General features: G+C 40.7%; 1 protein-coding gene across 1 annotated transcript in view; it reads right to left on the bottom strand.

Annotated features, from left to right (window-relative positions):
• Positions 1–869: 869 nt before the first annotated feature.
• Positions 870–23197, bottom strand: part of rgs7b (regulator of G protein signaling 7b) — a 62171-nt gene continuing 39843 nt past the window's right edge. The window contains exons 4-17 of the mRNA XM_063003552.1: positions 21754–21804; positions 18535–18641; positions 18291–18342; positions 15874–15938; positions 14925–15001; positions 14737–14818; positions 12019–12093; positions 10565–10663; positions 10401–10462; positions 8662–8772; positions 8236–8361; positions 6557–6743; positions 2409–2498; positions 870–890 (exon numbers count right to left, since the gene is read on the bottom strand). Coding sequence (XP_062859622.1) covers positions 870–890; positions 2409–2498; positions 6557–6743; positions 8236–8361; positions 8662–8772; positions 10401–10462; positions 10565–10663; positions 12019–12093; positions 14737–14818; positions 14925–15001; positions 15874–15938; positions 18291–18342; positions 18535–18641; positions 21754–21804 — 1205 coding nt within the window. The remainder of the gene's footprint in view (positions 891–2408; positions 2499–6556; positions 6744–8235; positions 8362–8661; positions 8773–10400; positions 10463–10564; positions 10664–12018; positions 12094–14736; positions 14819–14924; positions 15002–15873; positions 15939–18290; positions 18343–18534; positions 18642–21753; positions 21805–23197) is intronic.

Genomic DNA, 23197 nt, shown 5'->3' with positions numbered 1-23197 from the left:
ATATAGAATTACCAGAGTATTATTTGCCACGCAGATATTTTCTGAGGTGAATGATGATCTGTGGTACTCACTGGCCCTTAATTTTGTAACCATGGCAAAAAAAATCTCTTGATGCATGCTCAATAATCCAGGTACACAAATCCACAAAATTGAATCAGTTCATCTGGACACAAGTTTGTTGTAGAGATACGTCTGAGCTGGTGGTGAATACCCCAACCTTATATGTAGGCGATTTGCATAATGACCATTATGCAAATAATATTGACAATACGCTGATTAGACCCACCCAAAAGCCTCGTGTCAGCCACATGCCCCGACTGTAATACTTATCTTTGACTGAATTGTATTTTTAAATAAACTTACCGTCCGCCGCTCAGGTGGCGCAGCAGTAAGAAGACATGCTGCAACCAGAGCTGGATTCTGAGTACATCGTATCGAATCCAGCTCTGCCTTACCGGTTCGAGGCTGAGTGGCTGGATGAGCAACGATTGGCCGGTTGCTCAGTTGGGGGGCGGGACAAGGAACCGGATGCGGGTCTCTCTCTGTCAGAATGCGATTACGACCTCTGCCGGCTGATTAGATGCGCCTGCACAGAGATGAGGAAGAGTGCCCTTAGGGTGTGTCTCTCCGCATGCAACGCTAGGTGGCACAACACTCATCAATGTGTGGGTGGCAAAAATGCCTCCGGCTTGCTGCTCATGTTTCGGAGGGGATGTGGGTTAGCTTCGATCTCCTCGGTCAGGGCAGAGTTCGGCATAGACAGAGAAGAGGCACGATGCAAATTGAACAATTGGATGCGCTAAAGGGGGGAGAAAAAGGGGAAAAATTAAAAATAAATAAATAAATAAACTTACCATCCAAATACTCCTTCAGAACAAGTTCTTACTTTTCTGTAAAGAAAGGAAATAATAATATGTAAGTTATCTTCATTTTTCATGTAAGTTTTACTTCATTTTTTAGATCCTGGTCTAGGTACATAAGTGCTGCTTAGTCAATGTGTGTATTGTAACCCAATACCTGGAAGCAGATACAAAATCCCAAATGCTGTCCTATTGTACTGGTATTACAACCCCAAATCAGAAAAAAATAGTTGCTGATAACAGTCTGGATGGTCCTTTTTGCCTTTGGTCATTTATTTTCCAAAAAAGACCTGGAATGCTGATTTATCTGACCACAATACACGTTTCCACTGTGTGATGGTCCATCCTTGATGCCTCCGAGCCCAGAGAAGTCGACGCCGCTTCTGGACATGGTTAACATAAGGCTTCTTTTTTGCACAGTAAAGTTTTAGGTGGCATTTGTGCATGTAACTCTGTATTGTAGTGCTGGACAAAGGTTTGCCAAAGTAATCCCTCACCCATGTGGTTATATCAGCTATTGTTGAGTGGTGGTTCTTGATGCGGTGCCGTCTGAGGGATTAAGTGTGCACCCTTGGCCTTTATGCACTGAAATTCCTCCTGATTCATTGAATGGTTTAATGATATCATGCACTGTAGAGGGAGAAATATGCAAATCCCTTCCAATCTTTCTTTGAGGTTCATTGTTTTTAAACATTTCAATCATTTTCTCACACATTTGTGGACAGTCTGGAGATCCTCTGGTCATCTTTACTCATCAAAGACTCAGCCTTTCCTGGTGCTGCTTTTGTACCAGTCCATGATTACAATCACCTGGGCAGTGAATATATGTTGCTTGAAGGTTATTCTGTTCCCCTGTGCACAAAGTCAGGTCCCTAAAGACATGGTTTAATGAGCTTGATGTCCAGGAACTCTTGTGGCCTGCACAGAGCCCTGTCCTCTGTATTAAACACCTTTGAGATAAATTGACACATTTCAAAACATGATGGAAAGCCTTCCTTTTTAAAAGAGTGGCAGCTGTACAGCAGCAAAGTGAGAGGAGCTTTATAATCGTGCCCATGGATTTGGAATGGGGCGCCCAACAAGCTCTTGGACAAGTGCCCACCCATATAAATAAAAGAAAATGAAGAGACAAGCACTGAAAGCAGAATGCAAAACTGGGGCAGTAGGAGGCAGCCGAGGACAGATCTACGCACTAGGGGGAAGAGGTGGGCGGAGAGGAGACAGAAGAGGCAGCAGAGGGTAGCATGAGGCAGCAAATAACTGAACAGATCAAAGGAATTATAAATGGGGCAGTTGAAAGGAGAAATATTGGCAGTGGATGAAAAAAAAAAAGTGCATATGAAAGCTTGACGGGGAAATAAAACGAGAAAATAAACTGGGATATTATGAAGCAGATGGTGACCGAGTGGGCCAGTAGGCAGACTGGGTTGAAAATGAGAAAGAGGAGGCAGCAGAGGGCAGAAACGTGCAGAAAAGAACAGCAGGCCGGGCAGATGTGCTTGCTGATTGAGGTTAGATAGCAGTCTTTAGTTGTTTAAGAAACTTTACCTTCTTCTTGGCCTGTAAAAGCTCCTGGTAGGCACTGGATCGAATGAAGCGGCTGTACGAGTCGCTCTTCATCAGCTTGTAGATGTGCTCCTGAAACAGATGAGCCGTGAATTTAATTCTCATGCACAGCTGGTCCTCGTATGCCCCAGAGCTGGGGGTGTTTTCAATTTGCATCTTCAGTGTTGGTGCTGCTTTGGTCTATTTCAGAGTTTTCCAACTAGGGGTGCGTAGCAGCACTATAAGGGATTCATACGAGTGATGAAAATACACCGATCAGCCATAACATTAAAACCACCTATTTGTTTCTACACTCACTTACCATATAGAATCACTTTGTAGTTCTACAATTACTGACTGTAGTCAATCTGTTTCTCTACATACTTTTTTAGCCTGCTTTCACCGTTCTTCAATGGTCAGGACCCCCACAGGACCACCACAGATCAGGTATTATTTAGGTGGTGGATCAATCTCAGCACTGCAGTGACACTGACATGGTGGTGGTGTGTTAGTGTGTGTTGTGCTGGTATGAGTGGATCAGACACAGCAGCGCTGCTGTAGTTTTTAAATACCGTGTCCACTCACTGTCCACTCTATTAGAAACTCCTACCTAATTGGTCCACCTTGTAGATGTAAAGTCAGAGACGATCTATTGCTGCTGTTTGAGTCGGTCATCTTCTAGACCTTCATCAGTGGTCACAGGACGCTGCCCACGTGGCGCTGTTGGCTGGATGTTTTTGGTTGGTGGACTATTCTCAGTCCAGCAGTGACAGTGAGGTGTTTAAAAACTCCAGCAGCGCTGCTGTATCTGATCCACTCATACCAGCACAACACACACTAACACACCACCACCATGTCAGTGTGACTGCAGTGCTGAGAATGATCCACCACCTAAATAATACCTGCTCTGTGGTGGTCCTGTGGGGGTCCTGACCATTGAAGAACAGCATGAAAGGGGGCTAACAAAGCATGCAGGGAAACAGATGGACTACAGTCAGTAATTGTAGAACTACAAAGTGCTTCTTTATGGTAAGTGGAGCTGATAAAATGGACAGTGAGTGTAGAAACAAGGAGGTGGTTTTAATACTACGGCTGGTGGTTTATTTAAATTGAACTATGAAAATTAACACTACTGTGTCGCCGTGACTAAAATGTGACTGATTCATGGACTTAAGTCAGTGGACCGTGTATTGTGATTATTATTTTCACGTTACAATTTAAAGCAGATCTCAGTACATTAAAGGCTGGGTATGTATGCAGCCCCATGCCAGCTTTTCAATCCACCACTGCCAAATCACCCCACTGCTGTGCCGTAGCTGCTCACATTTAATTTAGGCAAGACTATACAGTGATGTAGCCTAGACCTGCCTCAATCCCCCATGTGCAACTCACACCCTTTAAGCCAGAAGCCTGCCTAATTTTGATTTATCACTCAGGACTCAAGGAGGAAAGGCACCAGGGTACTGGTGCTACCAGCCAGCTGGTGGAACACAACTCACTTGCTTACAAAGTCTCTTGCTGTCCTTAATATTACCTTTTTACTAGATATTAAAAACAAAACTAACCACCATGAATGTACTAATTGTAATACTGTTGTCTTTTGTATTAGAGCAGGGGTGCCCAATACCTCGATCGTGATCTACCAGTCGATCACACAGTAGATCAGGTCTCATTCAAACTGGTCAACACGATTGACATGAAATGTGGCCACCGTTTCTTTAATTTACAGTTTGTTACCATAGCTACGCCTCAGCCCACCTACAGCACTAATGATCTTGAAAGTTTTCATTAATCATTAGCCAGTTTGCACCATTTTTACATTTTTCCTTTTGTTATCTACACTGTTTGTGAAGACAATTTTGGAACTTGCTGGCTGAGAAAAATATCCAAACATGAAAATTTGCCACATATTTGACAGCATTTTTGGATCAACCTACTTGTGTGAAATAGCCTTTTTCAACATGAAAATAAATAAGTCCAAATATCAGTCCACCCTTACTGATGAACACTTGGAAGACTGCTTGAGAATTGACAACAGCAGCTACTGTCCAGACTTTTTAAACCTGGCTGAAACCATTCAGCACATCGCAATCACGATGACCTGTCGACTGAAATAGTAGATCTCAAGCCACAAAAGAAACACTTCGATAAGTTGCTCTGGATGCTGTCAATGTTGGTGTTCAAAAATGATCATTACGGTGGTAAAAGGGCCACTAATAGCCTGTATCCCCTATAAGGGTGCAGTCCACTAATGCCCCCTATAAATCACACCATTGCTCTCTGTACTCCCTGGTTAAATGGCCATCTTTCTATATGTCATAATATCCACTGGTTCATGTTTATTTACAGAACTCTTCTTGGTTACTCTCCCCTTTATCTAACTCAGTTACTGCACCCGATGTCTGTGGCCGAGTATAATACAAGGTCTTCACAATAAATCAGAGTAAAAACCCATAAATCCAATAGACTCCTCGGTCGGATATTATTTCAATTTGCTGGAATCTGTGACATAGTTGCTGCACTTAAGGATTCAATCAAGGGCATTTTTAAAGATACTTGTATTTGTTTTATAAAATGTGTGATGCGTCTCTTTTCTTTTTGCTTTCTTTTCCCCTGTCCCTCTTTTCCTTGTATTCTTCTTTCCACAAGTGCTCCTTGGCACTTGCCAGACTGTCACTGTAAATAAGAACTTGTTCTTAATGTCTTGCCTGGTTGAATAAAGGTACCTTGCTTTGCATAAAATATCTGTTTCATGCTATGACAGTGTTACTTAACTATATGAATACATTTGCCTTGAACTCTTGCCTAGGCCATGTGAGCTGTAGTCGAATCCTTTTGCAGCAGCTTAATCACTAGTCACTAGTTCAAACCCCCCCAAAACACCACTCAATTCTGTCAAAATAACAACATTCAGTTTGAAAATGTCCCAAGACACAGAAACCTCTTAAACAGGAAGTGGAGTGCGTTTGAGTCAGAATGCTGTGGGTGTTAAAATGCAGGCTCACTCTGTCGCCCACTTAAACATCAAGTACCATTAGCGATAATACATCAGCCCACAGTGACAAAGGACCGGAGGACTGGAGGCCGCGTGTTCATAAAGAACGCGGAAACAACTACTCAGAAATACATGTAACAGATATTGTGACACTGGAAGATGTTTAGACTGAAATGGAGACCTAATAAATGAGGGGAAAAACATAACAAGTGGTTCCGGACAGCGTAGCTCAGTATACATTAAATTAAGCATTTAACGTCCTACTATGATCTGTGGCTTAGTGGTGCAAAAACCAGAGGCACCGGCACACAAAAAATGATCTTGACAAGTGAGTGACAGTAATTTAATTTCAGGAACAGGTTGGATTTGGATGCACAAGAATCAGTGGGTGCAATGCAGTAACACACTCCAGACAGGACACCAATCCCCCCTTCAGACATAGCTAATTATGTCTGTATGTAGACACCCAACTGGCTTATAGCACCCTGGATTTGAACCCTGGATCCCAGCGTCAGTAGGCTGGCATAATGTACCACTACGTCACCTAAGCACCCCAAGTGGATAGTCCAGGAGTTAATGCTTGCTGTAAATAAGGTAAAGAATGTGGGAAAATTTTTTACACTAGCAGTATTATTGATACTCAGAATGAGTAGACATATTTAGGGCATGAATGCCAGTAGTCATTTACCAATGTTCCAAGAATACTGCAACAATGGAATGTTACTGGATGTGTACATGGTGTACATGTTGCATTTTATGACCTCCAAAGCCCAGATCTAGCTGACCAGTTTGGACCAGTTCCTATTCTAACTAAGTAGAATCTTCCACAGCCATACAAGCTTACTGATGGGAGTATAAAGGGTGTTATTTTCTTTCTGTCTTATTGCATTTACAGAGTCTCCATGTGAGACTGGGTTTTTCCACCATAAGTTGGCGATTCAGATGGGGCAGTTTATCTGAGGTCTGACCTGGTGGATGTGGGGGCGCCCATGAGGACTGAAAATTGATCTTCATCCTTTTACCTGACTTTTGGAAATGAAGGAAGTTTTGGCTTCCCTCCAGAGTCTTTTCCACTAATCGCCCAATATCGTCATCTGGCCTAACACTGTACCAGACTTTCTAAATCGTAACCAATATACTGTAAAATCAGCCCGACCTGAGCATCTTCAAACGTGTAGCGTCCGGGGTCCTTGACGTTCTGCATGGTTTTGTCGTAGCTCTTGGAGTCGAGGTTAATGGCACTCGGCGCCCCAGGGGCGAGGAACTCCTGCCAGATCTCTTCCACACGACTGGGTACTTCACGGATCGTCCTCTTCTTTAACTCCTGCACGGCCAACCAGAACCTGCGACACACAGACATGCCAAACGATCAGGCAGACAAAACACAAACATATAGAAGCACTTTGTAGTTCTACAATTACTGACTGTCGTCCATCTGTTTCTCTACATGCTTTGTTAGCCCCCTTTTATGCTGTTCTTTAATGGTCAGGACTCTTCCAGGACCACCACAGAGCAGGTATTATTTAGGTGGTGGATCATTCTCAGCACTGCACTGACACTGACATGGTGGTGCTGTGTTAGTGTGTGTTGTGCTGGTATGAGTGGATCAGACACAGCAGCACTGCTGGAGTTTTTAAATACCATGTCCACTCTATTAGACACTCCTACCTAGTCGGTCCACCTTGTAGATGTAAAGTCAGAGACGATCGCTCATCTACTGCTGCTGTTTGAGTCGGTCATCTTCTAGACCTTCAGCAGTGGTCACAGGACGCTGCCCACGGGGCGCTGTTGGCTGGATATTTTTGGTTGGTGGACTATTCTCAGTCCAGCAGTGACAGTGAGGTGTTGGAATCAAGGGTTCAAATACCTTGCGGTGCTATCGACCAATCAGGCAGCTGCATGCAGACATAATTGGCTATGTCTGAGGCGGGGAGGGCAGCAAAGGCCCCAAGAATGGAGCTCGTCAACATCTTTTTATCTCCTATTTATTAAAACAGTAGCATTACATGTTTACCTTTGAAAATACAGACTCATGTCCTTCTGCCTTGCCATTTATGCACTAGTTGGTGGGTTTGGATGCCATCCTTGGCTTGTTCTTGTTTTTTTATTTTTACTTTATCCGCCATATTGTGACATCTAGTTTTCATTTCTGCTTGATCCCTTTTCTATCCACTTTCTCCATTGTGGGCTGCGGGTATTTTTATAATTTCACTTGTTGCTTTGTTGGTTTCTGATATTTTTACCTCTTTACCTATTTTTGTTTGTGGTTTTCAGCCACAGTATTGTTCTACCTTGGTTAAGCAGTGGTGTCACATGACCTGCCGCATTACACATACATTAAACTTTAATAATACTGTTATTAATGTTATTATTCTACTGTATTCCAAACAGTGGCAGCTTTTTTTTCCAACAAAGTGTTTCACTCAGTTATAATTTGAATGGTTGAAATTGAATGGTATGATGAGTAGAAATCAGATACTATGGCCTCCATCCAAATAAACACCTGTAAGAGAATTTGGTGTAGCAGTCTTATATGTTTACCCACCAACATGAACAATTTAAGCTCCTAAGTTTGAATCTTAGCAGTGCTACTGGCCTGGCCAGACACTCGACAGACACAAATGGTGTGTCTGAGAGCGGGGTGGTCGGATATGATTTTTTTTTTTTATTGGTGCCTCAACAGTGACTCCTGCTTTTTTGGTATAGGCACTGACACAAGTAGTGGAGGAACACATAGGGCATAGTGTAACTCACTGCTGGCTGGTGTAAAAAAGGTCAAGATATACGTATTTAGTGCATGAATGCCAGTAGTCATTTACCAATATTCCAACTTACCACAAGTTTTCTGAACTGAATTCTGATTCCAGAAACTTCAGGAACTGGTCTCTTCCTACGGGATCCTTTAGAACCTCGTCAAAGCTGAAACCCCACCGCCTCACCCTCTGCTGACCCGGCTCCTTACTGTCATAAAGAGAGAGAGAAGTCGGATTCACACATGAACACCCGTTTTATTTCTCAGCAAAAACAGCACAGCATCGTCCTGCTGGGAATTTCACTTTAAACCTTCCCTCGAGTCACTGTCATCTCAGAAGTTTGACTTTTTCCCATGTCCAGATTTCCTCTGGGTACTCCAGTTATTTCCTACTACAAAAATATGCAGTTGATTTGCTGGCTGATGTAAGTGAATGGGAGTGTGTAAGGAGCTCAACACCCTGTACACCCTGTACAGCCTTTAGCCCAGTGGTTCCAGTGGATTCCTACCTGGCTTCCAGTTCCCAGAGTGTATTGTCGTCTGAGATCCAGGGGTTTGATGGTTCAGGTGAGTTGAAGACGGGGTCGTACTCCATATATTGCTCCGTATAAGACAATAAACTGTTGTAAGAAAGACCAGACATAGTAGTAGGAGTTTTAGTAGCAGTAACAGCAGTAGTGGTATTAATACATGTAGCAGTAGCAATAATAGTAAGCATTGTAATAGTCTTAGAGTATCAGCATCAGTAGAAGTAATAGTAGAAGTAAGAGTTAGTAGTTGAAGTAGTAGAGTAGCAGTACTATCAGTACTTGTACGTTTTAGTAGTTGAAATAGTAGTAGAAGCAGCAGTGGTAGTTAGAGTTTTAGTAGTAGTAGTAGTAATAGAAGAGCAGCACTAGTACTAACAGTAGTAATAGTAGATTAGCAGCTCTAGTACTAAAAGTAGAAGTAGTAGTGGAGTAGCAGTAGTAGTAATAGTAGTAGTAGCAGCAGTAGTACTAAAAGTGGAAGTAGTAGTAGAGTAGCAGCACTAGTACTAAGAGTAGTAGTAGTAATAGTAGTAGTAGCAGCACTAGTACTAAGAGTAGTAGTAGAGTAGCAGCCCTAGTACTAAAAGTAGAAGTAGTAATAGTAGTAGTAGTAGCAGCAGCACTAGTACTAAGAGTAGTAGTAGTAGTAGTAGCAGCAGCAGCACTAGTACTAAGAGTAGTAGTAGTAGTGGTAGAGTAGCAGAACTAGAACTAAAAAGTAGTTGTAATAGTAGTAGAGTAGCAGCACTAGTACTAACAGCAGTAGTGGTAGAGTAGCAGCACTAGTACTAATGGTAGAGTAGCAGCACGAGTACTAAGAGTAGTAGTAGAGTAGCAGCACTAGTACTAAAAGTAGAAGTAGTAATAGTAGTAGCAGCAGCACTAGTACTAAGAGTAGTAGTAGTAGTAGTAGAGTAGCAGCACTAGTACTAAAAGTAGAAGTAGTAATAGTAGTAGTAGTAGCAGCAGCACTAGTACTAAGAGTAGTAGTAGTAGTAGCAGCAGCACTAGTACTAAGAGTAGTAGTAGTAGTGGTAGAGTAGCAGAACTAAAACTAAAAAGTAGTTGTAATAGTAGTAGAGTAGCAGCACTAGTACTAACAGCAGTAGTGGTAGAGTAGCAGCACTAGTACTAATGGTAGAGTAGCAGCACTAGTACTAAGAGTAGAAGTAGTAGTGGTAGAGTAGCAGCACTAGTACTAAGAGTAGAAGTAGTAGTGGTAGAGTAGCAGCACTAGTACTAAGAGTAGAAGTAGTAGTGGTAGAGTAGCAGCACTAGTACTAAGAGTAGTAGTAGTAGTAATAGTAGTAGTAGTAGTTCAGCACTAGTACTAAGAGTAGTAGTAGTAATCGTAGTAGTAGCAGCACTAGTACTAAAAGTAGAAGCAGCAGTAGTAGACATCCAAAAATTGTAGCAAACACTGTAACTGGTATGAAAATTTCGACTCTCTGACCCATTCATTTCTTATATCTGGACACATCAACAGTTATTATTTGGCTATAAACACGTTTCACATTTTGTTTACCTAAAACTTTGATTTTAATTTTTAGTTTTAATTTGAATGTTCTGACAATAAATTGCTCATATTTTCCACATTTTTTATTGGTAAATTAAACCTGCAATTAAAACTGCAATCACCCATACTTCCATCAGTCATGTTTTAAACACCCCCATGTTTCCCACTACTGACCCCATCAACGAGAGAAAACAAAACAAACCTCTCAGCCACTTTCGACATTTTTAATCGATGTCTGTCCATCTGGCTTTGCCAGTACTGTATCTGCAAAATAAAAACACAGTTACAGGGCATCATTTCAGGGCATCGTTTTCTGCATTAAGATGATTTAAGTTACATACAAGTAAGTAATATATTTATTGGTACCTTTTCCTTCAGCTCATCCTCGGTGGGTTCTTTAACTTCAGGTGTGCTGGTTTGTGTGGGACTGTGACTGCGGACATCGTTCTGTAGACCGTACACCGACTACAACAACAACCACAACCACAAGTACTAACAGTAGTAGAGTAACAGCACTAGTACTAACAGTAGAAGTAGTATTAGAGTAGCAGCACTAGTACTACAGTAGTAGAGTAGCAGCGCTAGTGCTAACAGTGGAAGTAGTATTAGAGGAGCAGCACTAGTACTACAGTAGTAGAGTAGCAGCACTAGTACTAACAGTAGAAGTAGTATTAGAGGAGCAGCACTAGTACTACAGTAGTAGAGTAGCAGCGCTAGTGCTAACAGTGGAAGTAGTATTAGAGGAGCAGCACTAGTACTACAGTAGTAGAGTAGCAGCACTAGTACTAACAGTAGAAGTAGTATTAGAGTAGCAGCACTAGTACTACAGTAGTAGAGTAGCAGCGCTAGTGCTAACAGTGGAAGTAGTATTAGAGGAGCAGCACTAGTACTACAGTAGTAGAGTAGCAGCACTAGTACTAACAGTAGAAGTAGTATTAGAGGAGCAGCACTAGTACTACAGTAGTAGAGTAGCAGCACTAGTACTAACAGTAGAAGTAGTATTAGAGTAGCAGCACTAGTACTACAGTAGTAGAGTAGCAGCACTAGTACTAAAGTAGTAGAGTAGCAGCACTAGTACTAACAGTAGCAGAGTAGTAGCACTAGTAATAACAGTGGAAGTAGTATTAGAGGAGCAGCACTAGTACTACAGTAGTAGTAGAGTAGTATTAGAGTAGCAGCACTAGTACTAACAGTAGTAGTAGTAGCAGTAGGAGGAGCAATATGTAGAAGTAATTTAGAGCAGCCAATCCTCCTTTTGCATGTTTTTGGCCTATAAAATACCCAGTGGAAACCTACATACACACTTCTACAGTGGAATAAAATGATTGTCTGCATATCTCAGAGAGCAGGGACAAAACAGATAGGGGTAAGGGCCCAACGGTAACTGCTTGGCAAGGCCAGGATTCAAACCCCTTAATCTGCCAATTGACAACCAAGAGCTCTAAATACTGACCTAGCACTGAGCCATTAATTCAAATGGTTCTTGTGAGACCAGCTCTGAAAAGTGGTCACCACAGCACAGTTTGCCCCTCCTGATGCAACCCTTTTATCCGGGCTTCGGTACAAGCACTGAATGTCTAGGCTGTTTCGGCCATAACCCCCTTCCCCAAGACACTAGTCCATCATATATCTTTCAGTCTAGACACCCGACCGTCTGATAGCACTACCGAGATTCAAACCCCGGATCTCAGCGGTAGCAGGCCAGCCACAGGAGTCTCTATTGAAAAGATTTATTAGCAATTCTCTCTCTACTTTAGCAGGATTTTGATGTTCAGCATGATGTGTGAGAGTGAGGGGAATAATCTTGAGGAGGTTTTTACCTTCCGTGTTTTGTGAGGTTGTTTCATCCTGGAGGATTTTTTGATGTCGGCTTCTGTCGTGTTCACACAGCCGGGCTAGAAACAATCACAAAAACGGAATTAATAACGAATCAGGTTTGATTTGTACAAACAAACAGCACATGAGATGACGCTGCTTCTGCTTTTTCGGCAAAAAACTTCAGCCCTAATGTGCTGACAATGGAGCAGTTTTTCATATATGGCATTCTTTTAGCTCTCTGTGATTCAAAGCTTGCTTGACTGTGGCCAAGATCTTGTGAGTGACTGATTAGTTTTTTTTTTGCATTGAAGTGTGTATTAACAGGGTTTTAGTCTAAGATACAATAAATTCTTCTGAAAATTAGGTTCAGAGCAGATTTTCAGGATATTTTGCAAGAATTAAACTGCTTTTCTGCATGACCGCATGACAAAACGGTCAGCAGCTTAAAGGAAACAAACAGAAAGACAAAAGTAAAGGACTGATCAGCATTACGTCTCTTTCAGCAGCTCTAATCCCATCAGCTAAACAGTAAATGTTAGTAAATGTTAATAAAGCTTGTCATGTAAATACAGTCTAAACGTGAATATAATCAGATTATAACTCATACACTGCAGAAACGTAAACTGCCATTTCCAATTATTCTGCACAACCTGTTCATGCAGACTGCAGTGTGTGTGTGTGTGTGTGTGTGTATGTGTGTGTGTATGTGTGTGTGTTCCGTTAACACTACAGGGTGCTAATGAGAAAATAAAAGAGAAGCCTCTGTCTGAAAGTGTCACTGTATGAGTGTGCACAGACGTGTATAGTAAGGTGGCCTGTAGGTGCAAAACAAACTAGAAAATAAAAAAAACACCCCAGCAAAGCATGACCGAGTCCTAATCCGAAAACACGGCAGCAAAAGTAAAAATATGCCATTAAATGCCAAAAAAACTGTTGTGTTTTTAGATTTGTTGATAGATTTGTTTTCTGATAATATTCCCATATTCCCACAGGATAATAACGTCCCCACTGTCCCCCATACATACGGCTCAAATTATTCATAACAGTTTGATAAAAAATTAAAAAAGAAAAAAAAACACATCTGGCATATTTTAAATAGCAGAGGTAATCAGAATACCCAGATGCTCTCTTTCGTCTGTGCGTCTCAACTGGCAGCCTCCTATAATTAGCCTACTTTATCCTCGAAATATTGTAATTTCATCCTCAAAATACTGCAGTTGTATCCTAGAAATATTGCAATTTTATCCTAGAAATACTGCAATTTTATTCTCATAATATTGCAATTTTATCCTCATAATATTACAACTATTCTTACAATAATACGACTTTATTCTCCAAGTCAAATATTTAAACAATATTTTTGTATTTTCCCCCCAATTTTCCTCTCAATCTAGTCGTATCCAATTACCCGGTTGCATTACGCTTCCTCTCTACTAATGCTGATCTCCACTTCTGATTGAGGAGAGCGAATCTGACACACGCCCCCTCCGACATGTGCAGTAGCCGACTACATCTTTTCATCTGCACAAGGCGAGTTCTCATGCGGATCAGCTTTGTGTATGAAGAGCCCCACACTGATTAACGAATTTTTCCTAGACTCTGTGCAGGCGCTATCAATCAGCCAGCAGAGGTCATAACTGTATCAGTTATGAGGTCCCCATCCGGCTCCCCACCCTGTATGAACAACAGCCAATCGTTGTTCGTGTAGCCGACCAGCCCAGCCGGATGGCAGAGCTGAGTTTCGAACCGACGATAATGTCAGCTCTGGTGTGCTAGCACGTTTTACTGCTGAGTGTCCTCATTTAAACAATCTTTAACAGTGTCCCTATGATGTTTATATGATAAAGTCCTCCTACATACAAAGAACACCCACATAGATGAATTCAGAAAGTGCCAAGTTCATACAGACAGTAACCAGAGGGATTGAACCCAAATCCCTGAAGTTACAATAAGAATTAATATTAATATGTAATTAAATGGTTTGAAATGTTATTAAAAGTGGAACAAATCTATACAGTAGAGATTCGATGTAATTAATATTCATGCTTGTTCATTACAGTCTCTCACTGAAAAGCCCCGGTCTAATTGGGACTGATTTACATAACCTCTTCTATTCATTAAAAACTTCACTCTTAATTATTTTCATCAGCACAGGCTCCTTCATTCAACAATGCTTTCTCATTTCCTGTTTTAAGATCCTGCTTTATGTATACATAAATATACGAACACAAAATTAAATCAGTATAAAAGAGAACCGAATCCTTTAATGAGGTCAGATTTAAAGGTGCATTTTAGCTCCAGTAGTTACAAGGTGAAGTAAAGGGCTGATGTGTTTTCTCTGCAATCACAGTATCATAAAATCCTAGCCATTCAGCAAGGTAATCTGCCATGTTTTCATTTGTGAGTAGTAAAGACTGGTGAAGTGAAGGGCTCTTTAGAGCATGTCTATAACGTGACTGGCATGAGGAACGTAAACAAGCCAGTCTGGTTTTCAGATGCTGTAAATAAATTGTTTGAGTAATTCAGTTTCATTGTGTTGACCAGTCCACCTTTAATCAGTTACAGTAATGCTGAAAGTCCGTAATCTTAAAACTCATCCCACTAGAACATTTAATCAATCCCAGAGATTAACTCAAATGATTGAAAATCACTTTAACCAGTTTAGTACTGGACGTTATTAGAGAGCTGATTGGCTGGAACGGGGATGATAAATGGCTCACCACAGGTCTGTGTACGTCCCAGAATGCTCTCTCCTGACTGTCCAGGATCTTCCTCTCGACTTTGTCTCGTTTTTTATCCACCCTAAAAGTGAAATACATATCCAATGAACCGATAATAATGAATGTAACATGATGTAGATCATTAATGTTCAGATTTCTATATTTACCTGTATAATTCTCATACTCACTTAGCTTGTGCTTCTGCCTGCATGAAGATAAACTCCCACTTACGTGCAAATGCTCTCTGTAGCCGTGCTAAACTCTCCTAAACACACACACATCCACATATATACATATATACACACACACATCCACATAAATACACATATGGACACAGACATACACATGTATACATATATACACATATGGACACACACACATACACATGTATGCATATATACACATACATGTACACACGCACATCCACATAAATACACATATGGACACACATACACACCCATATAAATACACATATGGACACACACATACACACCCATATAAATACACATATGGACACACACATACACACCCATATAAATACACATATGGACACACACATACACACCCACATAAATACACATATGGACACACACATACACACCCACATAAATACACATATGGACACACACATACACACCCATATAAATACACATATGGACACACATACACACCCATATAAATACACATATGGACACACACAAACAAACATGTATACACAAATATATGCATAGACACAAACATACATACACATATACAATCACACCCACATAAATACAAACAAACGTATATACATTCATACACACGTGCATAAGGATGCACACCCATGCATAAATGCACACAAAGACACACACACAGACACATATGTATGCGCGCACACACACACACACACACACACACACACACACCAGTGACGGGTTAGCACATTAGACCACTGCACTACCCAGGCTCCTTTTATTGAATTATTTAAAAAGAAAAAACCATACAAACTGATACAAATCAATGGCATCAATGTATGCCACTAATACCCATCAAATTTTTTTTTTCCAAAAACGGAAAGTCTGTACAAGCCTGGTTAATCACACATTAATAGACAATACAGTAATAAATGGTGTAGGAGAAACAAAGGGTGGTACTTACAGCTTCGTAGTCAGCAAGTTCAAGCCTGGCTTTATTCTGCATTGTTCGTTTGCAAAGATATACAGCTACATAGAGAGAAAAGGGTGAAAGAGGAGAGATCAGAAACTGAAAGAAAAAAAGTTGGCATTGCAATGTGTGTTTAAACTTTTAGTCATAACAAAACAACACATGCAGAAATCATTGCAATCCCAAGACAGCTGTATTGCCCTACAGGTGTATGTAAACGTTTGACCATCCATCCACTTACCATTGATACATTTGTGTGGCTGTAAGTCTGTCAGACTGTCCATCCATCCATCCATCCATTTGTTAATTTATTTCTATCTATCTTCTTTACTTCCATCTATCTATTCAACCCTCAGTCCAACCATCTATCCATCTACCCATCCATCTACCCATCCAATTATCCATCCATTAATCTACCCATCCATTCGTCCATCCATCTACCCATCCATCCATCCATCTATCCATCCATCCATCTACCCATCCATCCATCTATCCATCCATCTACCAACCATCCATCTACCATCCATCCATCCATCCATCCATCCATCCATTCAATTGCATATCGACGTTCTTATTACTGACCACAAACATAAAGTGTATTCTATTAAAAACTGGAATAAAAGTAACTTGTGATGTGAGACAGTTTGCATAATTAAATCTTTAACAAAACTATAATTCTGTTCTGTTGCTTCGACTTGGTGACATTAGTTTTTATTTACTGAAGTAAACTGACACACCACCCTGGAGATCAGTGTATACAGTAACCACCACGTCACACATACACACTGCATATTGATTTCTCCTCAGGCTTCAGTGTGCCGGACAAAGAGTTTTACTTACAGTCTGCATGTCCGGTTAATAGAAAACTAAAATCAACAGAGATCAAAGGTACAGCAGTAGAGGGCGGAGGAGGGATTTTCTCTCTATTGTGTGGGCTGGAGACAGGAAGTGAGACTCACTGGAAACCTTCATACATGCAGATTTGTTTACTTGGGAGCACACATGTTTCTTTAAAAGAAGAACCTTGCACCCATCCGTTCATCCATCCATTTGCCCATCCAACCGCCTGTCTGTCTGTCTATCCTTCCATTCACCTACCCATCCATCCATTTGTTTATCCATTTACTTATCCATCTTTTTAACTGTCCGTCCATCCATCCTTCATTCCTTTCCTTTTGCCAACCATCCATCCATCCACTTACCATTCATACATTCGTGTGGCTGTAAGTCTGTCAGACTGTCCATCCATACATCCACCCATCCATCCATTTATTAATCAATTTACTTCTACCTATCTACTTTACTTCCATCTATCTATTCAACCCTCCATCCTTTGAGCCATCCATCCATTCATCCATCCATCCTTCTTTCATTCCTTTCCTTTTGCCATTTATCCATCCATCAAGAGGAACACAAGAGGAACATTCATCCATCCATCCATCCATCCATCCACCCAACCATTCATACATTCGTGTAAGTCTGTCAGACTGTCCATCCATCTATCCATCCATCATTCCTTGTTTTATACATCCATCCATCCATCCATCCATTTGTTAATTTATTTCTATGTTCTTTACTTCCATCTATCTATTCAACCCTTTGTCCTTTCATCCATCCATCCATCCATCCATCCTTCTTTCATTCCTTTCCTTTTTCCATTTATCCATCCATCAAGAGGAACACCAGAGGAATATTCATCCATCCATCCACACATACGTGTAGATCTGTCAGACTGTCCATCCATCTCTCCATTCATTTCTTTTTTTCATCCATCTATCCATTCATTTGTTAATCCATTTACTTATCCATCTATCTATTCAACTGTCCATTCATCCATCCATCTATCCATTCATCCATCCATCATTCCTTGTTTTATCCATCCATCCATCCATTTATCCTTTTGTTAATCCATTTATTTATTCTTCTATCTATTCAACTGTCCGTCCATCCGTCCATCTATCCATTAATCCATCCACTTATCCAGCTATCTATCCAACAAAACAACCACCTTCAGCCATACATCCACTATCCATCAATCAGTTCATCTGTCTATATTCATCCATTTATCTGTTCATACAAAGTGAATTAAATAGGTATTCAGACCCCTTGACTTTCTGCTCACTTTGTGTTGTGAATTTGATTTGAAATAGATGTAAACATCAAAACTTAAACTAAAGTCATAAAAATTACCAAACTGTGGTATGGTGCATCCTGACTTTAATTGCTTTAGTAATCTGTGAGATCCTGCAATCTAAATGGGTTGAACATGGTTCGGAAAGATAAACACCTAGAAGGGCCCACAATTTATGCTACATTGTCAGGACAAAAACCGAACAATGAATCCAAAAAAAAGTGTCTGTGGATCTGTCGGTCATCCAATAAATGTAGGATGATGAACTTGGTGTACTTACCATAGTCTGTGTTCTCTGGTTCCCAGCAGTTTGATGGCCAGAAGTAGGGTGTCTGCAGGAAATGGAAAGAGTAAGGGTGCTAGCAGTGATGTTGCTTCCAGTACAAAACTGAAGACAATCACAGAACTCCAAACACAGGTTTGATGATTTATAATATTATAATATATAATAAGTAGAGAGACGTGTATGAATTAGATTTTAACAAAAGGATTCATCTTTTGGATAAATAAGTTGCTGTTTTTACCTGAAATCTGTAAAATGTCCCATCATCCTTCAGTGTCAGTACGTGATCTGAGATGGGGAAAAAATATCCATGTGCAGACATCAACGTTCCCAGATGTAGCACCTCGACTAAAACACACAAAGGAACACACACACCCATGAGCTCAAAGGTTTACATACACTTGTAAAAGACACTGATTTCTGCCAGGATTTGGGATTTCATTGGTACTAGTGTCCTCTGTAACCGTGTTAAACCTAAATGCACACGCACAAACATGTATACATATAAAAACACATATACATGTATACATACACACAAATACATAAATGCACACACATACACACATGTATACATACAGTGCCTTGCAAAAGTATTCAGCCCCCTTGAACTTTTCAACCTTTTGCCACATTTCAGGCTTCAAACATAACGATATGAAATTGTAATTTTTTGTGAAGAATCAACAACAAGTGGGACACAATCGTGAAGTGGAATGAAATTTATTGGATATTTTAAACTTTTTTTAGAAATAAAAAACTAAAAAGTGGGGCGTGCAATATTATTCAGCCCCTTTACTTTCAGTGCAGCAAACTCACTCCAGAAGTTCAGTGAGGATCTCTGAATGATCCAATGTTGACCTAAATGACTGATGGTGATAAATAGAATCCACCTGTGTGTAATCAAGTCTCCGTATAAATGCACCTGCTCTGTGACAGTCTCAGAGTTCTGTTTAAAGCGCAGAGAGCATCATGAAGACCAAGGAACACACCAGGCAGGTCCGAGATACTGTTGTGGAGAAGTTTAAAGCCGGATTTGGATACAAAAAGATTTCCCAAGCTTTAAACATCTCAAGGAGCACTGTGCAAGCGATCATATTGAAATGGAAGGAGTATCAGACCACTGCAAATCTACCAAGACCCCGCCGTCCCTCTAAACTTTCAGCTCAAACAAGGAGAAGACTGATCAGAGATGCAGCCAAGAGGCCCATGATCACTCTGAATGAACTGCAGAGATCTACAGCTGAGGTGGGAGACTCTGTCCATAGGACACAATCAGTCGTACACTGCACAAATCTGGCCTTTATGGAAGAGTGGCAAGAAGAAAGCCATTTCTCAAAGATATCTATAAAAAGTCACCTGGGAGACACACCAAACATGTGGAAGAAGGTGCTCTGGTCAGATGAAACCAAAATCGAACTTTTTGGCCACAATGCAAAACGTTATGTTTGGCGTAAAAGCAACACAGCTCATCACCCTGAACACACCATCCCCACTGTCAAACATGGTGGTGGCAGCATCATGGTTTGGGCCTGCTTTTCTTCAGCAGGGACAGGGAAGATGGTTAAAATTGATGGGAAGATGGATGGAGCCAAATACAGGACCATTCTGGTAGAAAACCTGTTGCAGTCTGCAAAAGACCTGAGACTGGGACGGAGATTTATCTTCCAACAAGACAATGATCCAAAACATAAAGCAAAATCTACAATGGAATGGTTCACAAATAAACGTATCCAGGTGTTAGAATGGCCAAGTCAAAGTCCAGACCTGAATCCCATCGAGAATCTGTGGAAAGAGCTGAAAACTGCTGTTCACAAACGCTCTCCATCCAACCTCACTGAGCTCGAGCTGTTTTGCAAGGAAGAATGGGCAAAAATTTCAGTATCTCGATGTGCAAAACTAATAGAGACATACCCCAAGCGACTTGCAGCTGTAATCGCAGCAAAAGGTGGCGCTACAAAGTATTAACGCAAGGGGGCTGAATAATATTGCACGCCCCACTTTTCAGTTTTTTATTTCTAAAAAAAGTTTAAAATATCCAATAAATTTCGTTCCACTTCACGATTGTGTCCCACTTGTTGTTGATTCTTCACAAAAAATTACAATTTCATATCGTTATGTTTGAAGCCTGAAATGTGGCAAAAGGTTGAAAAGTTCAAGGGGGCTGAATACTTTTGCAAGGCACTGTATATACATGTATACACACATCCACATAAATACACATATACACACACACATGTATACATACAGTATATACACGTATACACACACATCCGCATAAGTACACATATGCACACAAACACGTATACATATACACATGTTTACACACACATTCACATAAATACACATATGGACACACATATACACATGTATACATATATACACATATACACACATCCACATATATACACATATGGACACACATATACACATGTATACATATATACACATATACACACATCCACATATATACACATATGGACACACATATACACACGTATGCATATATACACATATACACACACAAATACACATATGGACACGCATATACACATGTATACATATATACACATATACACACAGAAATACACATATGGACACACACACACATATACATAAATACACATATGGACACATAAGTATACATGCATACACACATGTACACATGCACACATACATGCACACAGGAATAAAAACAAATAAGTTCTAAAAAACACTCATTTCTGCCAGGATTTAGGATTTCATGGGTTTCTGCAACTCTTCTTTTTCTGTGACTAAATGACCAATTGAATGGCCAACAAACTCATGATCATTGTTTTTCTTTTAGCTGGTTTTTAGTCATCGCCACAGCAGATCATAATAATAGTTCGCATATTAGACTTGGCACAGTTTTTATGCCAGATCCTTTTCTTGATGCAATCCTTCTATTTTTATTAGGGCGTGGGACCTGCACTGAGAACGCACTGACAATGGCACCTCACAATAACATTTCAGTTCTTTTGACTGACTTTTGACTGACTGATTATTTCGCAAAAGACTTAAGCCACCATAGCTTTGTGGTGACCATCCATATGTATTTCTTGGTCTCTGTTTATAAAATACAGTAAATATGTAAACATAATTAAAAAAACAAAACAAAATTGCTTCTAGAGGCAAAGGATCCTGGTCAGGTGTCCACAAACCTCTGGCAAAATAATGTACATGTTTTATTATATGTATTGGATTACTGTCTGATTACACCATAAACCAAAATGTAAGGTCCAGAAGGTGCAAACTGTAACCAGAGAATCCATAAATGAGAGAATGTGAGGTAGAGAGAGAGAGAGAGACACACAGCGCCTCTCCAGGAGATGGGAGGACAAGTTCAAGGTCAGAGCTAGAAGCATCAGGGGGTTTTTTTCTCTCTCCGAGCAAACAGAATGACTCAGACAAACAGGTTACAGACAAACAGCGTAACTCACTTTACCTGGATCATCAATGTTCAGGTTTTTCATCATCCACTGCACAATATCTGAGCCTGAAACACACCAAGCAAGAAATGAGAACGTTTGTTGTTTTTCAGCGGTTTTAATCAGAAGCTTTGCTGCACTTTTTATTCGCTGAATTTGATGTGAAAAGGTTTGAATATGTTTCCTTTTCTATTTCCAGCTTCAATATTAGCAGACGCTTTTATCCAGAGTGACTGACAGAGGGGCTTTGTGTTCCTCCAGAGAACATTAGAGAACATTGTCTTACCTCAGTACAAACAGACAATAGCATAAGAACACACACATAAAAGACCTTTTTACTATATAGAATAAATACACACACAAACACACCATATAGAAGCACTTTGTAGTTCTACAATTACTGACAGTAGTCCATCTGTTTCTCTGCATGCTTTGTTAGCCCCCTTTCATGCTGTTCTTCAATGGTCAGGACGACCACAGAGCAGGTATTATTTAGGTGGTGGATCATTCTCAGCACTGCAGTGACACTGACATGGTGGTGGTGTGTTAGTGTGTGTTGTGCTGGTATGAGTGGAAGACACAGCAATGCTGACTGAGTAGACTGAGAATACTCCACCAACCAAAAACATCCAGCCAACAGCGCCCCGTGGGCAGCGTCCTGTGACCACTGATGAAGGTCTAGAAGATGACCGACTCAAACAGCAGCAATAGACGAGCGATCGTCTCTGACTTTACATCTACAAGGTGGACCGACTAGGTAGGAGTGTCTAATAGAGTGGACAGTGAGTGGACACGGTATTTAAAAACTCCAGCAGCGCTGCTGTGTCTGATCCACTCATACCAGCACAACACACACTAACACACCACCACCATGTCAGTGTCAGTGCAGTGCTGAGAATGATCCACCACCTAAATAATACCTGCTCTGTGGTGGTCCTGTGGTGGTCCTGTGGGGGTCCTGACCATTGAACAACAGGGTGAAAGCAGGCTAAGAAGGTATGTAGAGAAATAGATGGACTACAGTCAGTGCTTCTATATGGTAAGTGGAGCAGTGAGTGTAGAAACAAGGAGGTGGTTTTAATGTTATGCCTAATCGAACACATATTTCAGTGTTTTTATACCTTTTGTACCTCAAAGCCACAAATTCTACTCAACTTCAGTCTCAGATTCAGTACGGAACTAATCCACCCTTCTCTGTCTAAGTGCTGTAATCACTGCAGGCCTGGGAAATCTCCTTAATCCTTCAGCTACCCCTTAGCTTCAGCTTTACTCTCAAAGAGTGTGTATATGGAATAATAGAGAGAGGTTTTTAATAACCTCCTGCTGCCATTTCATTTTCAATAAAAAAAACTGTTTATGCAATAATTGTATGCAGAAAGTGTTACATTCATAAGTCTTGGGTCAGGGTTGAAACTCCTTAACACCAACTATTGGTGGGTACTTAGAAAGCACGTCTTGCTG

This window comes from Trichomycterus rosablanca, chromosome 10 (genome assembly GCF_030014385.1).
Source record: "Trichomycterus rosablanca isolate fTriRos1 chromosome 10, fTriRos1.hap1, whole genome shotgun sequence".
NCBI classification, from domain to species: Eukaryota; Metazoa; Chordata; class Actinopteri; order Siluriformes; family Trichomycteridae; genus Trichomycterus; species Trichomycterus rosablanca.
Note: the sequence above shows the minus strand (reverse complement) of the source record. Positions and strands in the feature narration are given on the sequence as shown.